The sequence below is a fragment of the Cyanistes caeruleus genome, chromosome 30, assembly GCF_971803275.1.
Source record: "Cyanistes caeruleus chromosome 30, bCyaCae1.hap1.1, whole genome shotgun sequence".
In the NCBI taxonomy this organism is placed as follows: Eukaryota; Metazoa; Chordata; class Aves; order Passeriformes; family Paridae; genus Cyanistes; species Cyanistes caeruleus.
The window spans coordinates 3,249,508-3,269,156 of NC_141730.1; the positions used below are offsets into that span (position 1 = coordinate 3,249,508).

The 19,649-nt window shown below is 49.9% G+C and overlaps 2 protein-coding genes and 1 long non-coding RNA gene across 3 annotated transcripts; 2 read left to right on the forward strand and 1 right to left on the reverse strand.

The window, feature by feature from the left end:
* Nucleotides 1–7,786: 7,786 nt before the first annotated feature.
* LOC111939510 (uncharacterized) lies at nucleotides 7,787–9,919 on the forward strand. The gene has a single exon (XM_023941783.2). It carries the CDS (start codon nucleotides 7,839–7,841, stop codon nucleotides 9,615–9,617), a length of 1,779 nt encoding a protein of 592 aa, XP_023797551.2. The 5' UTR covers nucleotides 7,787–7,838; the 3' UTR covers nucleotides 9,618–9,919.
* A 1,924-nt stretch (nucleotides 9,920–11,843) lies between these two features.
* LOC111939593 (uncharacterized) lies at nucleotides 11,844–19,454 on the reverse strand. The gene is made up of 2 exons (XR_002869303.2): nucleotides 19,124–19,454; nucleotides 11,844–12,217 (listed from the first exon to the last, which is right to left on the reverse strand). It is a non-coding gene; the product is annotated as an uncharacterized LOC111939593 (long non-coding RNA).
* Nucleotides 15,024–16,405, forward strand: LOC147648847 (uncharacterized). Its single transcript, XM_086865744.1, has one exon. The coding sequence runs from the start codon at nucleotides 15,024–15,026 to the stop codon at nucleotides 15,897–15,899; it is 876 nt and encodes a 291-aa protein (XP_086721870.1). The 3' UTR covers nucleotides 15,900–16,405.
* Nucleotides 19,455–19,649: the final 195 nt, after the last annotated feature.

The following is a 19,649-nucleotide window of genomic DNA, read 5'->3' on the forward strand; positions in this document are numbered from 1 at the left end:
TGAAACCCCGCGACTTTTCCAGCAGCCGTCCCATCAAAGAACCCAATTCCCGATTGCTCCATTCCCCCTCCGGAGCTCGGGAATGACCTCGCTGCAGTTCAACCTTTCCCAGGTTTTTTGTTTTTTTTCCAGGACCTGCTGGAAATTTGAGCAGCCTTGGGGTCACCCAGGGAGGAATTGGGACACCGGGACACGGCTCAGCCTTCCCTGACCTCTCGGAAAAGGGTAAAATCCCATATATTTTATTTATTTTTTTGGAATATCAGGTCCACGGTGCCGCTGCGAAAGGAAATCCGTGGTTTTTGAGCTCAGAAAAAAAAAGGGGATTTATCTTGGATTTCCCCCTATCCGTGAGTTCCATAATTTCAATTATTAAAATATTAATTATTAAAATAATTAAAATGGCAACCCTGGGCTCACCGTTTGCTCCATCCCGACACCCGCACGAGGGCAAACCCCAAATCCCAGGGATTTGCTCCCCGTGGAATCCCATGCCCTTGGAATTCCCCTTGGAATCCCGGCACGGAGGCGCTGGGGGAAGAGAAATCGCCCCTGAAACCTCACCAAAAGCTGAGCTTTGCGAAGTCACCGGGGTTATTCTCACCCTAAAGCCAGGCTTAACCTCCCCCGAGCCTGGCCCAGAACAAAGAGCTCCTAATTAGAGAAACCAAGAGTTAATTGAGTAATAAAACCCTTTTAGGGTGAAGCAAGAGGGACTGGGCTGAGGAGTTTTCTCATTTTCATTCTCATTTTGCCCTGAGCGCTCTTAAATCGCCCAAATGGGGAATTTTCTCCTCGTCGGACTCGGAATGAGAGAAGTTTTCTTGTCTGCAGCTCGTTTGCAGCTCTTTAATTATTAATTAGAGTGTCTGAGCCGCTCCGAGCGCCGTCCCCTCACGTTTCCTTTGGTCCCTGCCCTTCCCTCCCATCCTTGTGCCTGGAATTGTGGAAAGGCTTGGAATTGTGGAAAGGTTTGGAATTATGGAAAGGTTTGGAATTGTGGAATGGTTTGGAACCCTGGAATGGTTTGGAATTGTGGAAAGGTTTGGAACCCTGGAATGGTTTGGAATTATGGAAAGGTTTGGAATTGTGGAATGGTTTGGATTTATGGAAAGGTTTGGAATTGTGGAATGGTTTGGAACCCTGGAATGGTTTGGAATTGTGCAAAGGTTTGGAATTGTGGAAAGGTTTGGAACCCTGGAATGGTTTGGAATTGTGGAAAGGTTTGGAATTGTGGAAAGGTTTGGAATTGTGGAATGGTTTGGAATTGTGGAAAGGTTTGGAATTGTGGAATGGTTTGGAATTGTGGAAAGGTTTGGAATTGTGGAAAGGTTTGGAATTGTGGAATGGTTTGGAACCCTGGAATGGTTTGGAATTGTGGAAAAGTTTGGAATTGTGGAGAGGTTTGGAATTGTGGAAAGGTTTGGAACCCTGGAAAGGTTTGGAATTGTGGAAAGGTTTGGAATTGTGGAGAGGTTTGGAATTGTGGAAAGGTTTGGAATTATGGAATGGTTTGGAATTGTGGAATGGTTTGGAATTGTGGAAAGGTTTGGAATTGTGGAAAGGTTTGGAATTGTGGAATGGTTTGGAATTGTGGAAAGGTTTGGAATTATGGAATGGTTTGGAATTGTGGAATGGTTTGGAATTGTGGAAAGGTTTGGAATTGTGGAAAGGTTTGGAATTGTGGAATGGTTTGGAATTGTGGAAAGGTTTGGAATCGTGGGATGGTTTGGAACCTGGAATGGTTTGGAATTGTGGAAAGGTTTGGAATTGTGGAATGGTTTGGAATTGTGGAAAGGTTTGGAACCCTGGAATGGTTTGGAATTGTGCAAAGGTTTGGAATTGTGGATAAGTTTGGAACCCTGGAATGGTTTGGAATTGTGGAAAGGTTTGGAATTGTGGAATGGTTTGGAACTCTGGAATGGTTTGGAATTGTGGAAAGGCTTGGAATTGTGGAATGGTTTGGAACCCTGGAATGGTTTGGAATTGTGCAAAGGTTTGGAATTGTGGAAAGGTTTGGAATTGTGGAAAGGTTTGGAATTGTGGAATGGTTTGGGGGCCGGGAATGGTTTGGAATTGTGCAAAGGTTTGGAATTGTGGAATGGTTTGGAACCCTGGAATGGTTTGGAATTGTGGAGAGGTTTGGAATTGTGGAATGGTTTGGAATTGTGGAATGGTTTGGAACCCTGGAATGGTTTGGAGCCCCTTGCGCGCATCCAGGGGTGGAAAATCCCTGGAATAACCCGAGCCAGGCTCCCACAGGGAACAATTCCTCCCCAAAATCCCACCCAAATTCCCCCTCTATCCCCCTGACCCCACTCCCCGTGTCCTGTCCCTGCAATTCCTGAGGAAAAATCCCTCTCCAGCTTCCCTGCAGATCCTGGGAGGGGCTCGGGGGTCTGCACAGCCTCAGCATTCCCAGTTTTCCCGGCAGTGGGAGCAGGAGGCCGAGCAGAGGGGCGGGGGATCCCTGATCCACGGGATCCCTCCCCGATCCCTGGGAATGCTCAGCCCTGGGACAGGTTTTGCCCACCAGGACCCTCCAGGTCCTCCTTGGTTGATTCCCAGCCCGTGCCGCTCCCTCGGGCTCTTCCCAGATCCAGCGGCCAAAAAAAAAAACCAAAAACAAAGGGGCTGGGCTGGGCCAAATCCCAAATTTGAATTTTTCCTGGAGACAGGCAGGGCTCGGGGAGGATCCCGAGGGATTTCTCCAGGTGCCAGGAGCCGCCTGCGCGGGCCGATGCTGCGCTCTGCTGGTTGGGGACACTCGGGGCTCTTGGGGACACTCGGGGCTGTGTCCCCTCATGGAAAAGGGACAGGGAGGGGCTGGAGCGGCGGGAGAAGGGTCTGGAAAATCCTGAGGGAGATGTGGGGGGGCTCAGCCTGGAGAAAATGGGGATCCAGGGGGAATTCCCGGCTCTTCCAGCGGGGAATTTGGGATCTGATCCCAGGGAACAGGGACAGGACTCGAGCTGTGCCAGGGGATGCTCGGGGTGGGAAATCTGGGAATTTGGTTAATTCCTCCTGGAAAGGGCGGCCAGGATTTGGAAAGGGGCTCAGGGAAGGTTGGATCCCCATCCCTGGAGGCGTCCGAGGAATTCCTGGAGGTTTTCTGGGTGTCCAGGCGGGCACAACCGGGACTCCAGGACCGTGGAATTCTTTCCCAAGCTCCGGGATTTTGGAATTGTGCCCTTTTCACCCCGCCTGACTCCAGCGGGAATCCGCAGCCCGCTGAGGGAGGAGGGAAGGAGGGAAGAGGTCCCCAAAAAAACCCCAGGAGGAGGAGCCAGGTGGGACCTCCTGGGTTCTCCGCCTTTAATAAGTCAGGAACGCGGTTTTGGAGGTTTTGGAGGCTGAGCCAAGCGCCCAGGAATGCAGAGCTCCCTCCCTGCCCCGAAAATAGAAACTCTGGCAAGCAGAACAAAAGGAGGGAGAAGAAAAACAGAGGCGAATTCTCCAGGTGTGATCAGGCTGGGTTGAAACTCCCGCGCTCCGCCAATTCCGCCTTTTCCAGGTTGAAATTCCTGCTGGAAATTCCCGCCCAGACTTGGAAAAATCAATATCAGCGAATAGAAATAATGTCTAATTATAAATTATATTTATAAAAACGGTCCGGTTTTTATATTTATAAATATATATATTTATATTCATAAATATTTTTATATTTTTTATATATTTTTATATATTTTTATATATTTATATATGTATTTATATATATTTATATATATTTTTATCTATTTTATATTTATATATATTTCTATTTCTATTTCTATTTCTATTTCTATTTCTATTTCTATTTCTATTTCTATTTCTATTTCTATTTCTATTTCTATTTCTATTTCTATTTCTATTTCTATTTATATTTATATTTATATTTATATTTATATTTATATTTATATTTATAAAAAGCTGCCGGTTTTGGTCAAAAGGGAGGTTCAAACCTCCGAGCGACGGAGGAATCGCGGGTTCAGATCAAAGGAAGGATCCCTGCGGGAGAGAAGCCACAACAAAGCCGCGCTCCTGTGGCTCGGAGCCGAGCAGGAAAAGTCCGGATGGAGATGGAGAATTCCCTGAAAAAAAGGAGGATTTCGCCCTCTCTGCTTCTTGCCCCGTTCCTTTTCGTGCCCCAAATTATTCGGGGCCCTTTCTCCTGGCCACAAAACCCCCCCGGGCGGGGCCGTTCCTCCCAGCTCACACAAAACCACATTTTTTAATTAAAATTAATGAAAATGCCTCGGCCCTGCCCCTCTCCCCGTGGCTTTGGGCTCCGTGTTGGTGTCACCGGGGCTGGGTTTATTTTGTCCTGGTCCCTCTCAGCTCTGCAGGAGCCAGCGGGGACAAATTGGCCTTTTTGGGGTTGTTTTGTGTCACAGTGAAGCCACAGAGGCGCTGAGCAGATTTTTAGTGACTTTCAAAATTAATTTTCTGATTTTTTGGGGTTATTTTGTGTCACAGTGAAGCCATAAAGGTGCTGAGCAGATTTTTAGTGACTTTCAATATTAATTTTCTGATTTTTTGGGGTTATTTTGTGTCACAATGAACCAAGGAAAGCGCTGAGCAGATTTTTAGTGACTTTCAAAATTAATTTTTTGATTTTTGGGGGTTATTTTGTGTCACAATGAACCCATAAAGATGCCGAACAGATTTTTAGTGACTTTCAATATTAATTTTTTGATTTTTGGGGGTTATTTTGTGTCACAATGAACCAAGGAAAGCGCTGAGCAGATTTTTACTGACCTAAAAAATGATAAACAAAAAGGTTTTATGATATTTTTAATCCCTGTGAGATAAGGAGGTGAATGACCGGGGATGTCACACGGGGGCTGGAGGAAGTTGATCAGCTCCTGGATCTTTTTGTCACCCCTGGGTGTCCCCAGGCGGATCCCGAGGCTGTCACCTGTCCTGGGAGCAGCGGGAATGTGGCACCTGGTGACTCTCAGGTGACCGGGAGGGGTGAGGCACGGCCGGCTTGGGTGGCAGCCCTTGCACAACCAGCCAGGCTGTCACCCCAAAATAAACCTCCTCCAAAAGTCGCGTGGGACTTTCTCACGGGCTCAACTCCTCACCTCGCACAGACTGGAAAAAAAACCTCGTAAAAACAGGAGGCGAATTTTGAAAGTCACTAAAAATCTGCTCAGCACCTTTATGGGTTCATTGTGACACAAAATAACCCCAAAAAATGAGAAAATTAATATTGAAAGTCACTAAAAATCTCCTCAGCGCTTTCCTTGGTTCATTGTGACACAAAATAACCCCCAAAAATCAAAAAATTAATATTGAAAGTCACTAAAAATCTGCTCAGCGCTTTCCTTGGTTCATTGTGACACAAAATAACCCCCAAAAATCAGAAAATTAATTTTTAAAGTCACTAAAAATCTCCTCAGCACCTTCCTTGGTTCATTGTGACACAAAATAACCAAAAAAATCAGAAAATTAATTTTTAAAGTCACTAAAAATCTGCTCAGCACCTTCCTTGGTTCATTGTGACACAAAATAACCCCAAAAAATCAGAAAATTAATATTGAAAGTCACTAAAAATCTGCTCAGCACCTTCCTTGGTTCATTGTGACACAAAATAACCCTCAAAAATCAGAAAATTAATTTTTAAAGTCACTAAAAATCTGCTCGGCGCCTCTGTGGCTTCACTGTGACAAAAAACAACCCCAAAAAGGCCAATTTGTCCCCGCTGGCTCCTGCAGAGCTGAGAGGGACCAGGACAAAATAAACCCAGCCCCGGTGACACCAACACGGAGCCCAAAGCCACGGGGAGAGGGGCAGGGCCGAGGCATTTTCATTAATTTTAATTAAAAAATGTGGTTTTGTGTGAGCTGGGAGGAACGGCCCCGCCCGGGGGGGGTTTGTGGCCAGGAGAAAGGGCCCCGAATAATTTGGGGCACGAAAAGGAACGGGGAAGTTCGGGAGCTCTTGGGTAATTGTGCCCCACATGGGGCAAGAAGCAGAGAGGGCGAAATCCTCCTTTAATTATGGAATTCTCCATGGGGAACGAACCCGGGAATGAATCCAGACCCTTCCTGCTCGGCGCCGTGGGACGATTTCTTCCTGATGATGCTGAGGAGGAGCAATGCCCAGCCCAGTTTTGACAACAACACTCAGAGAATTGGGGTTTTTTATTAAAAAAATGATAATTTTGATGGATTATGAGCTGCACCCACCACAAGAGGGGATTTTTTTTTCTCTGTTTTCCCTCAGTGATTGAAATCCACACCCAAAACTTGGCCAAACACCCTCAAAAAATCCGGGCATTGCCAGTTGGATGAGGATGAAACCACCGAGCTGGAGAATCCCATGGAAAACCCAAATCCAACAACAACCGGGACAACCCCATCCCTGTGAGACCCCCAGGGATGGAAAACCCCTGGAAAACCCAATCCTACACATCCAGGGGTTCAATCCCCAAAAACAACCCTGGGGCTGGGGCTGCTGCTCCGAATGCCACCGAGGATTAATTATCCCGAGGTAATTACACCGGGAAGCTGCCATGGAACCACTCATTGTCCGGGATGAGTCGGCGGCTCCGACTCACTCCGGGAGCGACACGGGAGCTGCGGGATCTGGCGGCTCCTCCGGCGGCCCTATAAAAGCTCTCCCGGAGCTGGGACGCGCCGGTCACCTCTGGAAGTTCTTCCCGCCCCCGGGAGCTGGGTGAGTCTGGTTCCTGAGCCTCTGGAGATGCTGGGATGGGGAATTCGGAGGGAATTCCTGATTCCGAGAGTGGGGGTGGGCTGGATTGGGGTGGCTCAGAGGTTTCCCCGTCCCAAGAAGTGTCCAAGGCCAGGCTGGAGAGGGTTTGGGATTGGAGGTTGGGTTTGATGAGATCCAGGGTGGCTTTGGGGAAAATAACACCTCGTTTTGGGGTGGGATTGGTGGATTCCAGGGAGAACATTTCCCTGCAAGAAAAGATGGTGGGAGGGACTTTCCATCAGGAACTGGAGCGGCAGAAAAAGCGGGAATGGGGAAAAAGTGAAAGAGAAGGAATTCAGGTGGGGTTTGGGAAGGAATTGTTCCCTGTGAGAGCGAGGAGAGCCTGGCACCGGTTATTCCACGGATTTCCCATCCCTGGGATTGTCCCAGGCCAGGCCGGAGTGACCTGAGGTGGTGGAAGGTGTCCCACGGCAGGGGTTGGGTTGATCTTTGATGTCCCTTCCAACCCAAAGCGCTCTGGGATTCCGCGATCACGAAATCCAGACGCGTTCCTGATTTTTCTGTAAAAAATCCTATCCGGGAGGGGATTTTAAAACGGATTGTTTGGAATTTTGGTGCTGGAGCGGGAGAGGGTTGGAGAGGGCTCTCAGTGCTCGGAGTGTCTGAATCCCAGATTTGCTCCTGAAAATGGGGAGTTTGTGACGGAGGGAAATTCGTTTTCATTAATTAATTTAATTAATGAATTGGGGGAGGGTGTTTTTTTGGATGACGTTCAACGCTGAGTGTCCCCGAGTGTCCCCAGCTTGGCTTGGGGACGTGGCTCAGAGTAAAGAAGGAGGGGTTGGGTGCCTCAGGTGCTGCTGGGACCATGCTGGGGTGGTGGCACCGTGGGGACGTGTCCCCGAGGTGTGGGGACCACGAGGACCGGCCAGGCTTCCTCAGGTGTCACCCAAGGGATGGAGAGGGACCCTAAAATCCCCAAGTGTCCCCAAGATGTCCCCGAGACCTCCACCAGCCCCTCCCACCCGTGCTGGGACTGTGACACGGCTGGGACGTGTCCCCGAGGTTTGGGGACCGGAGTCTTCCTCAGGTGTCACCGAATTGGTTGGGTTGGGACCTCAAACGCCACCTGATTCCCCCTCCGTGTCCTTCCAGTCCTGCCACCTGTCCCCAAGATGTCCTGCTACCTCCACCAGCACCTCCCTGCGCTCCACCAGGACCCCGTGGCGCTGTCCCCCGGCGTCCCCTTCCCGGCTCAGCGGTGGCACTCCACAACCTGCATCCCCCAGGCCGTGCCCGTCCCCCTGCAGCGGGCGACGTCCTCCAGCGTGTGCCACCAGCAGAGTGTCACCCAGGCCGTGCCCCGCCAGCTCCTCGGACCCCCTTGCGTGCCCCAGCACCTCCCGCAGCAGCAGATTGTCCCCAGGCGGGTGACAACGTGCGCGCCATCGCAGCAGCGCGTCACCGGCGGCGCGGGTGTCACCTGGAGCGTGCCGCGGCAGGTGGGGGTGACCCAGTGCGTGCCACAGCAGGTGGGGGTGACCCAGTGTGTGCCACAGCAGGTGGGGGTGACCCAGTGCGCGCCACCGCAGGTGGGGGTGACCCAGTGCGCGCCACCGCAGCAGAAGATCGTCCCCAGGTGTGTCACCACCTGCGTGCCGCAGCAGAGCACGGGTGTCGCCGGTGTCACCCGGTGCGTGCCGCAGCAGCTGCAGGTGCCACCTCCCGAGTGCGTCCCCCAGCAGAAGATCGTCCCCAGGTGTGTCACCACCTGCGTGCCGCGGCCGCCCTACGTCACCCAGGGTGTCCCTCAGCAGCAGAGTGCCACCAGGTGCGTCCCGCAGCGGTGCGTGACCAGCGGCTGTCCCCAGCAGGGTGTCCCCGGGTGTGTCACCACCTGTGTCCCCCAGCAGCGCGCGGCCCAGTGCGTGTCCTACCAATGGGTGACACCGCCAGTCCCCCAGCAGTGGCAGAGCGTCACCGCTGCTGTCCCCCAGCAGTGGCACGGCAGGTGTGTCACCAAGTGTGTCCCGCAGCGGTGTGACACCGGCGCGGCCAGCATTTGTGTCCCCCAGCAGAGTGCCACCATGTGTGTCACTCAACAAAGTGCCACCAAGGGTGTCCCCCAGCAGTGTGGGACAGTTTGTGTCCCCCAGCAGTGCGTGACCCAATGTGTCCCCCAGCAGAGTGCCACCAAGTGTGTCGCTCAGCAGAGTGCCACCAAGTGTGTCCCCCAGCAGAGTGCCACCAAGTGTGTCCCTCAGCAGAGTGCCACTAAATGTGTCCCCCAGCAAAGTGCCACCAAGTGCATCCCTCAGCAAAGTGCCACCAAGTGTGTCCCTCAGCAGAGTGCCACCAAGAGTGTCACTCAGCAAAGTGCCACTAAATGTGTCCCCCAGCAAAGTGCCACCAAAGGTGTCACCCAGAAGTACGGGACAATCTGTGTCCCCCAGCAGAGTGCCACCAAGTGTGTCCCCCAGCAGTGTGGGACAGTTTGTGTCCCCCAGCAGTGTGTGACCCAATGTGTCCCTCAGCAAGGTATGACCAAATGTGTCCCTCAGCATTATGGGACAATTTGTGTCCCTCAGCAAAGTGCCACCAAGTGTGTCCCCCAGCAAAGTGCCACCAAGTGTATCCCCCAGCAAAGTGCCACCAAGTGTGTCCCTCAGCATTATGGGACAATTTGTGTCCCTCAGCAAAGTGTCACCAAATGTGTCCCTCAGCAGAGCATGACCAAATGTGTCCCCCAGCAAAGTGCCACCAAGTGTGTCCCCCAGCAAAGTGCCACCAAATGTGTCCCCCAGCAGTGTGGGACAATTTGTGTCCCCCAGCAAAGTGCCACCAAGTGTGTCCCCCAGCAAAGTGTCACCAAGTGTGTCCCCCAGCAATCCGGGGCAGTGAAGATCTCCAGCCACTCCAAGAAATACTGCTCGGCCCCCAAGTGGCCCTGGTGACGAGGAGCGTGACGAGGACAATCCCTGGGAAACCGGGATTTGGGATCTTTATCTCCTCCCTCTCCCATCCGCGTTATCCCGGTTTTCCAGCGTTTCCCTGCCTTTCCGTGGGGACATTCCAGGTGCCTCTGGCTCCTTCCTTGATCTGACACAAGGCGTTGGAGGGATGGGAACGAATTCCCACGGAATTCCGGGAAATCGTGATGTGCACTGAAAACAGAGTTTATCTACAAAAACATGCAAATATTTTACGTACATATATAAACTTAAATAAACGTTCTTGTTTGAACTCGGATTAAAAATCTTGGGTTTTGGCCTCTTGGTGATTTCTTAATTAATTGTTAAAAATCATTTAATATTGTTGTAATTATTTTATTATAAATATTTCATATTCTTGTATTTATTTAATAGGACATCTTTATTTAACGTGAAATACTTATTTCATATTGAATATTTCTTTCATGTTAAATATTTATTTAATATGAAATGACTGTAATATTTTAATTTACTAATATATTAAAATATTATTGAACAACATTATAATAATATAATTTAATATATATAAATATATAAATATTATATATTTTATATAATATATAATGTATAAATATTATATATATTATACTATATAAAATATAATTATATATTATATATAATATATTGTATATTATATATTATATATTATATAGTATATAGTATATAGTATATAGTATATAGTATATAGTATATAGTATATATTATATATTATATATTATACATTATACATTATATATTATATATTATATTATATACTATATATATTATATATTATATATTATATATTATATATTATATATTATATATTATATATTATATATTATATATTATATATTATATATTATATATATTATATATAATATAATCATATTTATTAACTATTAAATATTTATTGACTGTGAAATATTTATTGAATGGGATGAAATATTTAATATAAAATATTTATTTGATATGAAACATTCCTTTATTAAATCCCGCCAAATCCAGGCTGGAAAAATCCCTGGATGAGCCCCATGATTAGGAAAACGAGCAGGAGCTCACGAGGTGGCCAGCGGGGACAGGAGGGTGTGGCCGGGCTGGGGACGCTGTCCCGCATCTTCTCCTGCCCCTCCCTGCCTCGGTGACCTCCTGGTGCCACCTGGAGCTGTCCCACAGCTCCTGGAAGTGTTGGGAGATCCCGGAGATTCCTTCTCCCTGGAATTCTGGGGGGTTTTTCCAGCCGGGAATGTGCTGCTCCTGCCGCTGCCAGAGCCAGGCGTGGCCCCACCATCCGACCCTCCGGATCCCCTCAGAACTGAGGGGGAAAATCCTGGAATGGTTTGGGTTCCTGGGACCTGCTGGATCCGCTTAAAATCGGGATAAAATCATGGAATGTTTTGGGTTCCTGGGACCTGCTGGATCTGCTTAAAATTGGGATAAAATCCTGGAATGTTTTGGGTTCCTGGGACCTGCTGGATCCGCTTAAAATTGGGATAAAATCATGGAATGTTTTGGGTTCCTGGGACCTGCTGGATTCGCTTAAAATTGGGATAAAATCATGGAATGGTTTAGGCTCCTGGGATCTGTTGGATCTGCTTAAAATCGGGATAAAATCATGGAATGGTTTGGGTGGGAGGGACGTCTAAATCATCCCATTCCACGGGCAGGGACATTCCCCTATCCCAGGCGTCTCCAACCCAGCCCTGGACATTCCCAGGGGTGGGAAATCCATGGAATTCCCTGAGCCAGGCCCTCACAGAGAACAATTCCTTCCCAAAATCCCACCCAGATTCCCCCCTGACCCCATTCCCCGTGTCCTGTCCCTGCAGTTCCTGAGGAAAAATCCCTCTCCAGCTTCCCTGGAGCCCCAGCAGATCCTGGGAGCTCAACATTCCCAGTTTTCCCAACATTCCCAGCCCCTCCACGGCCTTTGGAGGAGCTGCCCCATCTCGGGGTTGGCCTTGTGGCTTTTCCCACAGAATCTTCCAGAAAATCCTTCTAGGGGGGTGGATCCCGGGTTTTGGGGTCACAGGGATTGGGGGATGTTTTGGACCGGGTTGTGCCGGAGCCCGGCCCTGGCCCTGACTCAGCCGTGCCTCAGTTTCCCTGGCGTTTAATTGGGAATAATGACCCCCCCCCCCCCCCAAAATATCCCAGGAGCCTCTGGGAGATGAAAGGGCCTCGCAAATGTTAATTAAGGACATTCGGCTCTTAATTAAGGACGTTTTTAATGCCAGGTCACCGTGTTCATGCACAACCAGGAATTAGCAGCCCTCCTTGATCCCGAGCTTCCCGAGGAATTGGGATCGCGGAGCCCATAAAACCCGGATTAATCCGCGCTCCGACGCCTGTTTATTCCCGAAATTTTAGGTCAGGGAATTCGGCATTAAAAAATTCATTGCTGCTGTTGTTGTTCGGGGGAGGGAAAATCCATAAAAGTGAGAGGAATCCGGGCTGGAGTCGGGATTTGCCTTCAGGTTCCTCCCTTGAGCCCTCGGAGTGTTGGGATCCGCCTGGAAAAGTGTCCCTGTTATTTCCCGTGGAGCCGGGGGAAGCTGGGAAGTCAAATGGAATTCCCGGGGCTCCTGGGAAAGCAGGAAACAAAAAGGGAAATTTAGGTCGAGGGCAATAACTTGGGGCTTGATATTCCCAAAATGTCCCAATATCTCGAAATTCCAACGCTCAAATAACCAGGTATTGAAACGCTCCCCTATTCAAATGTTTAAATATTCCAACACTCCAGAAACTCCGATATTCAAATGTTCAAATAATCCAATATTCCAAACTTCCAGTGTACAAATATCCAGATAATCCAATATTCCCATATCCCCAAATTCCAAATATTCGAATATCCAAATTGTCCAATATCCAAATATCGCGGCATTCCAATATTCCAAATATTCCAATACTCCCAATATTCCAGGGTGGGATTTTGGGAATTCTGAGCAGGGCCCGGAGCTGGATTTGATCCCTTCCAAGGAGGATATTCCCAGATAATTACCCTCTTTTTCGGGCACCTCACCTGAATCCCTGGAATTCCAAAAAGTGTTGGATTCATATTAAAGGGATCCAAAAAAATTAAAACTCCAGAGACAAAAAAAAATCCCAAAAACCCCCAAATTCCAGGCCCTTCCCTCGTGCAGAAGGGATTCTCCCAAAGTCGGCATTCCCAACCCTGCCCAGCGCTCGTTTTCCCTGGGAATTTTTTGTGGGATAAACAGGGAACAAAGGGTTCAGGAAATGGGAATTTCGGGGGTTTTTTTGGGGAACTTCTCCCCTTTGTGACCGGGAATTTTTGGGAGCTGTCCCAAAAACCATCCCTCCTCTCTCTCTCCTCCCGGGTTCCCGGGAAGGAATCCGCGTGTCCCAATAATTATGGGACGCCCCGAGTCCTTCCTGGGTGGATTTTCAAAGGGATTCCTGCCCTGGGCTCCCACGGGAATGAGGAATTCCTCCTTCATCCCCCTGGGATTTCTTTTTTGGGGTGGAAATCCGGCTGGAATTCCGGGAAGATTCGGCACCTCCTGAGGATCCAGGGTTTTCCAGGGGTCTTTTTGTGGTGTTTCGCTGTTCCAACCTCTGCGATCCCGGTGATCCAGGACATCCCTGGGAGCCGGAGCCGCACGTGGCCGGGATTGGGGTGCAATTAAAGCATCACCCAAGCCAAACCCAACCTTCCCAAATTCCCTGGGGCATTCCCGGGCTCCATAAAAACCCGGCCGGGCCCGGCCTTTCCCGGACACTTCTCCCCAGCTCTTCTCCCTCATGACCTGGGTAAGTCCTGGGACTTCCAAAGGAACTTCCCCAAATCCTGGTTTTTATTCCCCAGACTTTTGGGATGCGCTGAGGAGAAGCCGGGAAGGAATTCCGCACGGAGAGGGATTTTTTTGGGGGGTTTTCCTGGTTTTTTTTTTGGTTTTTCCCCGGTGGGATTTGGCTCCACAAAGGGCAGAATCCCGGTGGGAATCGGGTCTGGGACTGGAGGAGCCTCGGCAGCTCCTCCGAAGGAAGAGGAGGAATTCGCCGCCGCCTTTATGGAATTTTAAACAAAAGGAAATTATTATTTTTATTTTCATTATGTTTTTTTCCCTCTCCCCTCGACCAGAGCAAGGAGCTGACGGAATTTCAGATGGGAAAAGTGAAATCTCTCCACCTGCCAAAATCCCTAATTCCTAAAAAAACTCCCGGCTGAACCCCCCAGTAATGAGTGGCATTGCATAAACAATTCCCTAATTAAGAGGCGGTTCCATCTCTGGTGATAATTGCTGCTGTTGTTTTTCCGGTTGTTGTCTTTATTGAATTTTATTTTTTATATAATCTGCAGTGTAATTTTATTTTAATTTTATTTTTTATACGATCTGCCATGTCATTTTAATTTTATTTATTTTTTATACCATCTGCAACGTCATTTTAATTTTATTTTTATACAATCTACAACATTAATTTTTTACAATCTACAATGTAATTTAATTTTTATATTTTTTATACAATCTGCAATGTAATTTTTTCTCGTTTAATGCTTTTCTCTCTCAAAAAGGAAAAATATCGGAGTGAAACCATTTTTGGTCAATATAATCCTTTCAAAACTCCCTAAAAATGGAGTTTTTCCTGGAGTGGGATTTTTTTTCCCTGCGATTTCCAAGGAATAGGGAGAATTCTCAGAGGGTAGAAGTGGTGCAGCACCAAGAACTGATTTATTGGTTGTAATTCTCCCAAAATCAGCGAAGCCGGAGCCATTTCCAACCCTGGGACCCATGAGGTGCCTCCCAACCCCAAATCTTCTGGGATTTTGCCATTTTTAACCCCTTTATCCTGCTGGCATTTTGATTTTTTACCTTCCCTCCACCAAATATTTTGAATATTTTGACGCCACCCTGCTGAAATTCCTTAAAAAAAAAAAAAAAAAAAAAAAAATCGAATTTTTTTTTTGGCTTTTCCCTGACAGGACCCCAAATTCCTGTGGGATGGGAGCGCCCCAAAATCTCTCCTGACCCGGGCGTGGCTTCGTGGCGACACCCGGCGATTACCGTGGGGGACCACACCCCTAATTTTGGCTCTTCTTTCATCCCCACTTGAAAGGGCGACCCAGGGAGGTTCTTGGGGAGTCACCCCAAAGCTCCGGGGCCGCGCTTTGAAGGGCGGCACGAACCCGCCGGGCTGAAATTCCGCATTTTTTTCCAGGCTTTTGAGAGCGCAATCCGGAACCGAGGACGGGATTTTGTCTCCCCTCCCAAACACGCCCCAGTTTTGAGTCACGGGCCGAGAGGGGAGCGGGGCGTGCGGGCGAGTTTTGGGGCTGAGTCACCAAAAGGAAGAAAAAAATCGCTGAAATCGCTGTTTTTGTTGTGTTTTTTTGTTGGTTTCTTTACAGGTTTGAGGCGCCGCTCCGCCATGCACTGCCCCGGCGGCCCCAAATTCATCCCCGAGTTCCTCCCGCAGTGCCCGGCTCACTCCGAGCCCTTCGCCAACACCTGCCACCCCCTGAGCATCACCAAGAGCCCGGTGCCGCGCTGGCCCGCATGTCCCCAAGGTGCCACCGCCGTGCCGCTGCTGCCGTGCCAGCCGCTGGTGCAGAAATTCCTGCTGCTCTACCCCGAGACCACGCAGCTGCTGCCCGGCCCGGGGGGCTGCGGAGCCCCCCAGAGCCCCCGCGTTGAGCAGAAACGCGCGGCCAGGAGCCTCCCGCCCTGCGCTCCGCGCTGCCCCGAGCCCGGCCGGCTGCGCTTCCCCCCGTGCGGCATCCGCTGCTCGTCCTCCTCCTGCCGCGGCCGGGACAAGGTGGCCAAGAGCCCCCCGAGCCGCCCCGAGCTGACCAGCGGCTACTCGCTGCCCCTCCGGGGGGTCACCGAGTGTCCCCCGCAGCCCTTCCCGCAGCAGCGCCTGGGCGCGGTGGCCACGCACAGGTGCTCCAAGGGTTACCCCACGCAGGAATTTGTCACCTGCTGCTCCTCGGAGCAGCGGCTGAGCAGCGCCGAGGTGACAGGCGAGGTGGCCAAGGTGGCCAAGGAGCGTCCCCCGCTGCGAGCGGTGGCCAAGGAGTGTCCCCCGCTGCGAGCGGTGGCCAAGGAGTGTCCCCCGCTGCGAGCGGTGGCCAAGGGCTCGGCGCCGCTGCAGGCGAGCAAGGGCCGGAGCTGCTCGGGGCAGCAGCTGAGCAGGGCCCGCTGTGTCCAGCACCCCCGGTCGGCCCCGAGACCCTCCCGCCTGGCCCCGGCCAAGCGCTCCGGCCACTCCAAGAAAAGCCGCTGCGCTTCCAAGTGGCTCTGGTGAGGGAGAAGCCGAAAATCCCGCGGGGGATGGAGACCAGGCTTGGGGTGATCCTTCCCTCCATGGAAATGAGGTTTGGGGTGATCCCCCCTCCTTGGATCCCAAGTTTCGGGTGACTCCCCCTCCCCGGAGCTGAGGTTTGGGGTGATTCCCCCTCCTTGGAGCCGAGGTTTGGGGTGACTTCCCATCCTTGGAGCCCAACTTTGGGGTTATTCCCCCTCCTCAGAGCCGAGGTTTGGGGTGATCCCCCCTTTCCCTCCCCAGTCCTGCCCCCCAAGCCTGGTTTAACCCCCTGTGGTGCCCGAGTTAAGCTCTCAGAGCGAACCCCCCGTTTTATTTGACCCCAAATTCGGATTTTCCAGCACCGGGAAGGTGTCGGGGAGAGGTTGAGGAGCTCTGAGCCGCTCGGAACCTCGAGCCGACACTTTCGTCTGCTCCCTGTTTTTTACTGTTGTGGGATCCCTTCTGCTCAGGTCGTACCACTCGCATTAAACTCAGGTTGCAGCTGATTCTTGCTCTCTGCCTGTTTTATTCTCCAGCTTTTAAAACCGTTTCTAATTCCTGCTCCTGGGGGAAAAAAAAAACCCCAACCCTTCCCCAGTTGTTGCACTCCTCCTTTTGTGTAAAATAAGGGAAATAATCGCGATTTTGGGGCTGGGCTCACTAGCACGGATTTACTGTGGGGAGGGAATTTCTTCCCAGTATCCAACCGAAACTCTTCCCTGTCAGTCTGAACCCGATCCCATTTTCCTGGCACTCCAGGGGAAATCAAAAATCTCCCCCCACGTTCCCCTTCAGCTCCCGCAGTGGGGTCACCCTAAAGCTCCTCCAGGCTGAATATTCCCAATTTCCTCAGCCTTTCCTCCTTGGAAAGGGGAAAAAAAAAACCCGGGGAAGAGGGGATGGATCGGCAGGAAAAGGTTAAATTGCAAAAAAAATTAATTCCGATTAATTGGATTTGCTGCCGATGACGTTGAGAGGGCAAAATAAAAACCCGAAGCAGCGGCGGGGTTTTGCCGGGATTCCACACGGGGACAACCCTCAGGCTCTCCTGCTCCCCTCTCCCTCCCTCATCCCGAGGTTTTCCAGCTGGGATTTGCCCTTGGAAAGGTCACGAGACCTGGGGAAGGCACCGCGGGATGGAACTGCCTCCTGGTGGCCACAGGGATGAACGGAATTCCATCCTCATCCTCCCAAAAATTCCCATTCCCGATTCCCAGAGGAGCTCCCGCTTCCAGAGCGCAGACGGGAATTTTTCCTCGCACGGGGAGGTTAAAACGAATTCCCGCTCCCAGGGGGGTTTGGATGCTCCGCAGGTTAAGCGGCATCGGAATAAAAATTCCAATTTTTTTTTTTTTTTTTTTTTTTTTTTTTCCGGGAGATTTTCGCTGTTTTTTGAGGAGGAAAACTCCAAGCGGGGATGGGTTCTGGAGCCGCCAAGAGATCCACGAGCTGCGTGGGATTATCAAAGGACACGAAATGGGATTTTCACCGTATTCCCAGGAATCTGCGATGACAGAGAGCGATGGGACCGGCCTCGTTTGGGAAGGAGGAATTCAAACCTGAATTTTTTCTTTGGAAAACTCAGTGAGAACCCGGAATTGTCTTTTGGGACAAGGATGAGGGAAATAATCCCGATAATGAGGTTCCCACGCAACGAGGGGATGTCGAAACACGCCAGGAATATTCGCGAGGAATTTATGCATGCAAAGCATTTTTTCCCCTGTAATAGGAATAACAAATTATCCCAGAAAAACCCCTCAGGGATCGGAGCAGCGCCGGAATATTCCCCCTTGGATGGAAATGCCTCTTCCACAAATAAACAGGATGTTGTTCTCCAGCCCAGCTCCGGGTATTTTGCATATTCATTAAGCAAAACAATCGATTTCTCCTCAAAATTCACCCCAAAATTGGCTCCGGAGTGGCTCCAGCTCAGCCTGGGGGAGTTTCCAGGAGCGGGAATTGATTCCCAGGAATTTCCACTAGAACAGATTGTCCAGGGAATGTTTGGCTCTGCCTCAGTGGGGATATTCCAGAGCCATCCCAAAAATCCTGTGCCAGCTTTGAGCGGGATGCCTTCCCGCCTGAGGAATCCCCAAATTACCCGATGAATTCCATAAAAAATCCCAATTAGTTCCATAAAACACCCATTCCGGAGTTCTGGGATTCTCCCAGCTCAGGGGATCCACCCAAATCCTCAGAAAATCAGCAAAGCTCCGTGAAATTCCTCAATTTTCCCAGCTTCCACGGGATTAAAGTTTTTCCTCTCGTATTTAATCCTCCCTCGAGGCATTTTCAGCCTAAAATTGGGATGGGATAGCGGGAAGTGTCCCTGTGCCTGGAAAAGGGTTGGAATGGGATGGGATTTAATCCCCTTCCCATACTAGACCATCCCAGGACTGGAAATCCAGGCAGAAACGGTAAAATCCCCTCCGGAATTCACTTTTCGCGGGAATCCTGGAGTGGGGAGGCAGCAGGGATTCCCATGGAAAAGGGAATAACGCGGGTAAACAACCCCAAAATAATTAGCAGTAATTAAAATTATTACACATGAGGGGAGGGCAATTAAAGCCTCGCGCCCAAAGGCTGCCTCAGCTTCCTGGAAGTTCGGGAGTTCTTATAAAACTCCAAGGATTTGGGGCTCCCCCCGGACATTCCCGTCGATTCCTTCCTGGAATATTGGTAAGTCCCTCTCCCTTCCGTTCCAGAATCTGGGGGGGAAACGGAAGAAATGGGGAATTTCACGGGAATTCTGCGGCTCCAAAAAATTCCAAGGGAGATTCCCTGCTGGAAATTATTTTGTTGGATATTTGGGGTGAGTCCAGCCTTAGAAAAGGGAACTGGAATTCTTGTTAAAATCCCCCCCAAAATTTTTAGCAAATCAGATTTATTTTCCTATGGGGTAAAAAGGAGGAAAATCTGTTTTCCTCCTAATTTTCCTGCCAGAATGATCCAAACTGAGCCCATTTTTCCCAAAAAGTTGTTTCTCCCCCAATTCCAACCTGCCAGGGAATTTCTTTGGGGCAAAACCCCGTTTTTGTAGCACTTTTGGCAAGAAGAAACTCCCATTCCGTTGTTTTCCCACCCAAAAACTTTGGGAATTCTCTGAAAAGAGAATATGATCTCCATGGAAATCCCCATTAGATAAATAATGGGATTCCCCTGGACTTTTCTAGCAGAATCCTTGGAGAAAAAACAGGATTTTGATGACTTAACCCAACACCTACCTCCAAAGGAGCCTCTGGAAGAGCCCGGATTCCTCCAGGGACAGAAATTTAAGGGATTTTTATCGGGAATCATCCGCATTCCACAGCTCTGAACGCCGACAGGTAAAATCCCAGGAGATATTCTGGATTTGATTCCAGAATTCTGGATTTCATTCCACAAGAACTGCGAACCCAGAGTCCGGGGGAAAAAAATCTGGGCACCAAAATTCCCTGTGGAGTTCTGGGCTCTCTGGAATTCGTCTGGAGGAAGGAATTTTCCAGAATTCCAGGGGTTTTGGAGCTGTCAGGGACCGCTCCGGATGCAGATCCGGAGCCGGGAGCGATCCCAGGCTCTGGAATCTGCTCTGGGTAATTATCCCAGTGAGGGCTGGGCACGCCGAGATAAACAAATCATCCCAGGAAGGGACGGAAAATTCTGGAATCGTGGCCTGGATAAAGCCAGGGTGGGTTTTTTTTGGGAAGGCGTGTGGGGAAAAGGGGGAAATTGAGCTGGGAGTTCAGTTTCAAAGTAACATTTAAAAAATTA

Coding starts and splice junctions, on each gene's coding strand:
- LOC111939510 (XM_023941783.2), top strand. CDS start 7,839: ATGTCCTGCTACCTCCACCAGCACCTCCCTGCGCTCCACCAGGACCCC.
- LOC147648847 (XM_086865744.1), top strand. CDS start 15,024: ATGCACTGCCCCGGCGGCCCCAAATTCATCCCCGAGTTCCTCCCGCAG.